This window comes from Anarrhichthys ocellatus, unplaced genomic scaffold, assembly GCF_004355925.1.
Source record: "Anarrhichthys ocellatus isolate YVR2014 unplaced genomic scaffold, GSC_Weel_1.0 scaffold47, whole genome shotgun sequence".
Lineage (NCBI taxonomy): Eukaryota > Metazoa > Chordata > Actinopteri > Perciformes > Anarhichadidae > Anarrhichthys > Anarrhichthys ocellatus.
The window spans coordinates 2,397,659-2,404,402 of record NW_022280077.1 but is presented as its reverse complement, the minus strand read 5'-3'; the positions used below and the strand labels follow the sequence as shown (position 1 = coordinate 2,404,402).

General features: G+C 39.2%; 1 protein-coding gene across 1 annotated transcript; it reads left to right on the top strand.

Annotated features, from left to right (window-relative positions):
* Positions 1-5,748: 5,748 nt before the first annotated feature.
* On the top strand, positions 5,749-6,123 carry LOC116395441 (helix-loop-helix protein 2-like). The gene has a single exon (XM_031869341.1). It carries the CDS (start codon positions 5,749-5,751, stop codon positions 6,121-6,123), a length of 375 nt encoding a protein of 124 aa, XP_031725201.1.
* The last annotated feature ends 621 nt before the right edge of the window (positions 6,124-6,744 follow it).

The window sequence follows — 6,744 nt, the reverse complement described above, 5'->3', positions numbered from 1 at the left end:
CTCAACACACAGCCTCCTCACAGGTGCTGTCAATCAGCAATCAAGGTTATTAACCAATCACCTAACATCTCTCAGAACCCTCATCATATCTTTTATTGACCCTGGACAGCATTTTTAAATGGGGAGTAGAATTTATGAACCACTAAAAGCCAAGAAATATGGAGGTTTTCATCAGTGAAACCAGCTACAGATTTTTCCTGTTTTAAACACAGGATAAACTTACATTAATACTCTTAGACCTACATCTTCTACTTCAAGGCAGTGTGTGTTTTCCCCATTTCAGCCTAGCCAGAAAGAAGTGCCCTGAAGCCGAGACATATCACCTGAAACTCTGAACTTTTACTTGCCTCTCAACAACAGTTCATAATCACAAGTTAAATTGTGTGTGACTCAGATTGAATTACATAAAAATAACTCCCATGAAATTACCTTTCTTGAGTAAAGTGGTTATACAGGATCATAATAACACTGCATGTATCTAATCATTTGCAACTTTTAATTGTAGATTGCTTTGACATCATTTTAGAAGTGGGCTGATTCATCCTCCTTGAACTATTTCATCTTCTGACTAAAGAGAACATAAATTAATAAGAGGCCTCTTTATTGTTTTGGTTCCTAATGAATTAAAAACATCTGAACCTGCTTGTACAAAACCAGTTATGCAACATCAGGCATAGCGTACAGATCTCAAGATGGATTATTCTCATTTTCTGTTGATGTTCATGCAACAAATAGCCATGTGATCGGTGGAAACGTGTGATATCTCCAATGAAGTAGTTCTCAAAATAATATAGTAAATTAAAACGAGTTGGGAAAAAACTGAAACAAGATCAAAACATTTTCTTTCCATATCAAGGGATTCAACAATGAAAGCCTCGAGAGAGAGAGAGAGAGAGAGAGAGAGAGAGAGAGAGAGAGAGAGAGGAAAGCTCAATATAGACTTACCTTCAGTTCCACTTTTGGATTAATGTTAACGTCTCACAATACTTTCCTTATTACTGTGGATGCTTTCAGGTCAGCGGCAAAATCACTTTCATAAAACGATATTCCCGTACATATTGCATCTGGCCTGACTTGTGACCAGGTATATTAATCAGTTTGCCTTTAATACACAGTATGCTAGCTGCTTTCCAGTAAAAAAAAAAAAAAAAAAAGCTAAATATTATAATCCCATAATCCTCATGGTCACTTTTTCTTCTCTTCTGTCCTCGTCGGGATAATAAGTCACTTATTATATTTTGTCAGCCAAGGAGGGTTTCCTGAGCCCAAGCCCCTGAAGGCAACATGGTGAAGTGATGTTCACTGAACTGTGACGGTGTCTAGCAGCAAAACACGGAGTTGCATCGTGAATAGAGTGGACGACAGACAGACCCTGTGCATATCTATTTAATGTCACAGTAGAGGCATGCACCGAGATAAGAGTCACTGCTTCCAGAGTAAACTCTCTGACTGAATGAAAGTCTCCCTCTTTATCGTTAACATGTCTTACGCCTCTCCACTGTCCATTAACTGCCCCTGAGGAGTTAGAAACAGGTGTCCTCTGTAATGTCTGTTACTGAATTGGCGGAAGGATATAACACTTACATTTTAACTCACATAAAACCTCATGCAGGCATTTCCCTTGCTATTCTCAGGTGTGAAACAAATCCATCTACTTTTCCATTTAAGCTTCTCTACAATCAATTATATTTTGTAAATGGTCTGTTTACTGCCTCATCCTGCTCCTCTGGGAAGCTCTTCCTCTTAATTTACAGTTGGGAATTTTGTGCCCAGGCCTAAAAAAACAAACAGAACTAAGTGCCAGGTTGGAAGTAAAACTGTATGAAAACTTGCTACGGTCGTTTGTTATGTTGTCAACAAACAGAACAGCAGGATACAACTCCATTTCAATTATAGCACAGCTCTTACCTTTACTTTACCTTTGCAAAGTGCATGGCACAAACTTGGTACGACGTCATTCAATTTCCTTGAAAGAACAACTCTATTTAAACCATGTAAATATGTATTAATCATTCATTTAGTGTATTATTTGAAATTGTATTATTTACATGTCGTATGTTTGCCTGTAGACAACTTGCACAATGGTTAGCTGACTAAAATAAAGTGTTTCTTCAAACTGCAATCATTTATTTTACCTGCTAGTAGAATCAGACTACAGTATCGTACCTTTCCTTACACTACCTTTAATGTGTTGCCATGAACAGCACATCATCACCCTGTTCACCCAATTGAAACATTGGCCATTATGTGTTTTCTTCTTCCAATCAGATGCCTTTAATTTTAGTCCTGTATTCCCAACTGACACACAGTCTAGGGCTGAAACTATTCAATTAGTCAATATGAACAGCTAACTAATATAACTGATTGTTAATTGAAGCAAACATGATTTAACATTCCTGTCTCCGGCTTTTTAAATACAGGGATTTGCTACCTTTCTTTATTTTGTATCATTGTTCAATGAGTACCTTTTTTCATCCTTGATTAGACAAAACAAACTCATGATGTGCATTGATTTGTTATTCTTTTATTTTTTTCAATGAATCACCCAAATAATCAACAGTGTAAATAATTGTTTGTAGTTTGCTAAATGTGTCTGATGTGTCTCATCTTACTTCAGTGCTGAGCTAGAAAATATGATGTGCTTTAAGCTCACCTCTCTCCTCCTCCTCCAGCCTCTTCCTCCTGACTGCTGTAGCCATGGTGATAAAGCTGATTGATTAGATGTCATCTGATTCCAAATCAGCAGAAACAATATATGACAGCAGATGGTAACCAGACAGATTGGAGAGCTGAGGGAGGGAGGGGAGGGAAAAATTAAGATTAAACTACTTCAGCTTGTTTGCATGTACAAATGTGTTGGTTACACAAGAGGGTTGCGTCTACTGGCAAACGGACATGAAAGAAGGTAAAAGTAATGAAACTTAATGTATGCAAACACAAACAGTTGGTCAACACAAACTTTTTCACCACTAAATTACAGTCATCTAATCTGTTGATTAAATCCACATTGAGGTTCGTGCATAAAACCAAACTTCCTATATGTTGCATTCTCCTGAATCACGTCATGAGAGCGGGGTTGGTTGAGACAGAGGGACAGAGGGACATTGCCTATTTTGTTCAGCATGTTCATAGTCAGCATCAGCCTCTTCACTTCTAACCTTAAAGTAGAGACATTTTGACCATCCCTCAATTTTGTGTTCATCATTTTGAAATCTCCAGGGTGTAAGTACATTTTTGGCTCATTTGTTACATTTCTTCTTCCATACATTACTTCTATTTTTATTTATGCCACGTACAAAAACATATTGTTGGAAAGCTTATTTTATGATCTATCACTTGATGCTCATGTTAGCTGTCCGATTTTTTGTTGGTAGCTAATCCAAAACATTGTTTTCAGACCATTAGCGGGACGTTATTTACCTAACGTTCACAGAACGTTTTATTTCCCAACATGAAGAGCCCAGGTAACTGGACGTCTCCTTTACCTGGGGTGAGGGGGGGATACTTGGCGTTGGTGGGGCAGGTGCAGCATTTGGGGGGGACGGACACTGACCGTTTTTGATGCCATTTTTAACAGTGTACGAGAATTTATTTTTCCACCATCTGCACAGGGGTGAAGGCCCTTTAGTGATTTATTCACAACTATTATGTTATAATTAGGACTGACATTTTCCTCCAAGAGATAAGGAGATCAAAAACAAAATGCCAGAACCTCAGTACCAGCCTACAAGTAAACTGAACCACAATATCAGAATTTAATCTTCTGTGGTGCACATAGGTTGTAATAAAAGGCACTAAACTGAGTAGCCTTTATTAAACTCGGTTCCCATTTTCTTGCTTGGATATGAGCTGTTTTGATATACAGCCCCCTCACCCTCCTTCTCCAAAACCCTCTAATCAGCACTGGGCCCATTAAAGTACTGCAAATGGCAAAGCATGTGCTCTGGTGAAATGAACATCTTATGACCAAATCGAATGTTGTGGACTGTGGTTTACAGATTCCCAGCTATCTGTAATCTGCTATCTCATTGAGATTTTAACACTCTCATCACCAGCCAAGGCTTCACAGATACGACACAAACATTCTTTAGACAAAGGATGCAATGAGCTGTCACTGTTTTACTGAGGACGTTTTAATGGACCAAATAGGTGGAGGCAATTTTTGTTTTGGCAATGAGACTATTTAGATACAGGTGCTCAATTGACCTTATACTGACTGGATCCAGGAACAATATGGCTCATAGGAAGTAGTTTCACATCTAGCAGACTATAGTCAATTTACGTTAATCGACAACAAGGCTGGTAATAAATTCACTGGGTTGTAACCTTTAAAAATGAAACGTGCTGCGCCATAAACAAAGCTAATCTGTGCACACGTCGAAATTGGGACGAAACTGAAAGTGAAAGCTGGAGGTTTAACAACAAACATTCATTATCCTGCTGTTTCGTCACTTCGCTCCGTTTTGTTTTTTTCACAGGAGATTGTGTTATCTTGCGCACAACCAGGCGAGGTTGGATGGGAGAAACAGGCAGATATTTTACTGAAGGATGACATGTGCACCTGACAATATGACGGACAGGGAGGAGGACAGGAGGGACTGCGGAGTTTCTTTTCACCCACACACTGTTACCAGCATTTTCACTCGACTCAACATCATATAAAACTAAAGAAAAACAGCATGGAGGCTGGTGGGGAGATAACTTTACGTGTTGCTGCTGCACTGACTCTTTATTGGGTTAGCGATGCTGCTTTAATATGTGAGACTCTTGAATCAGTTGGCTCTGTTGTTTGCAAGGTAAGTTAAAATGTCATCCTGCACTTCTACAAAACCTTTGCTCTGCAGCGCATTTTCAGAGGTTTGAGCTGTTCTTAATATCGGCTCAGCTGATTGCAAGCTTCAAATAGTCTTAGTTTAAAGAAGCTAAAACGTCAAACATAATGGAATTATTAAAACAAAAAACGATATAAACAGAAAACCTAATCTTAAAGTTACTCCTGCTTGCGCTAAACAGGCAGAAAAAAAGAAGCTCAGCGCTGGCTGAAAATAGAAATATTCTGAGTTGGCAATGTGTTAAAAAATACATTTATTTTTTTCCTTAAACAAATAAGGAAAAATGCCAAATGTGTTACAAATACATCCATTTCCAGTGCAGGTAAAGTACATTTCACAAGTCAAAATATGATGAAATGCTTTTCGATTCTTTAATTGTCTTGAGGTAACAAGAACGGGTCTCAAATAATCGTTAGCTTACTAAATGGCTTTATAAGTCGCGTTTGATTTTGTAGTCTTGATATTGTTTCAGCACCTCGGACAGCGCTGGTCTCTGCAAGCAGCAAATGTGTAGTCCTCCACTAGGGGACACCACCAGTCCCTCATATTTCAGGGTCCTTTGTCTCTTATCTCTAGCCAAGTTTTACAATTTGACTATAACAATATCATAAGAATAATATTGTTGATTATAGTTTGTAGTTAATCTGAATCTAGTAGTTTAATGTTTGTTTTGGAATTGTAGTTAATGTAGAAATGGAAATAGTCAAATAAATTAGTACCTCAAAATTGACGAAGAGCATGAGAGTTTTTGAGTATGAAATACCCCCCCCCCCCCCCCCCCCCCCATGCCTAATATGTGGACATTGTATTTGTCACAGTTCCTGACTATTAGTCGTTGAAACAGAACATAGAACATAGATGTAATTTCTACTGACTTCTATTTTCTTCAGGATAATTCCAGTGTGAGGACAGAAGCATGATCCTCAGTCCTGGCCAGCCAGAGTCCGACCCGTCCTGGGGACAAATGGACACGGTGACCCTTCTGGACACTTTCAATGTGCAGTGTGGTTCCGTTCCAGCCGAACACGACGATGGTAATGGCAAGGCGCGCTCCGTGCACGTGCCCGCCCTCAGCAGGGAGGAGAAGAGGCAGAAGAGGCGCGCAACGGATAAGTATCGATCTGCGCACGCCACCAGAGAGCGCGTCCGCGTCGTGGCCTTCAACGTGGCCTTTGCAGAACTGAGACAGCTGCTCCCAACGCTCCCACCAGACAAGAAGTTGTCCAAGATTGAGATCCTGCAACTCGCGATTTGTTACATCTCCTACCTTAACCACGTGCTGGATGTTTAGGAGGACCAACAGGAGGATGGACTGAGGCAGGATGACTGTTCACACCACAGATGAAGGATTTCTGTACATTAACACCCATAGATATGGGGAATGCCCTGGGGTTATAAGGTCATATTAAACTAATGGCACACTGTAGTAGACTGTCATGCATCTTAATCATGGTAACATCACATTAGTATTTCATCATCGGAAATAGTTGCAGGACTGCAGGCTTACTGTCATCAACAGGATGAATAGAATGGACATATTTTGAAAGGTGCTGTATATTATATTGTTGTAGCCAAACTACTGAAACATTGCAATGCTTGACCTTAAATTTGCTGCCAGTTATGTGACTTTTCTGTGTGCACTAATTTGTAAATATATTTATTTCAGTTGCACAAACGATATTCTACTAGACGTCTGTATAAAATATAAAAGAAACATTTTAGATGTTATTTGTCCCCGTTATGTTACAATATTTCTGAACAAAGAAGTTTCTTATTTGAAGGCCTTACCAATAGATTTCATCTTACGACGTGTCTTCTGAAAGCTTTTTTTTTTTGTAGCTCTATTCATTTCAAGTAAAGCCATGAAGGGATATTATTACAGCTGTTCTTCTACCACATGAGGTCTTGGTAT

Bases quoted from the DNA above. Each gene is read 5' to 3' on its own strand.
- LOC116395441 (XM_031869341.1), top strand. From the start codon at position 5,749: ATGATCCTCAGTCCTGGCCAGCCAGAGTCCGACCCGTCCTGGGGACAA.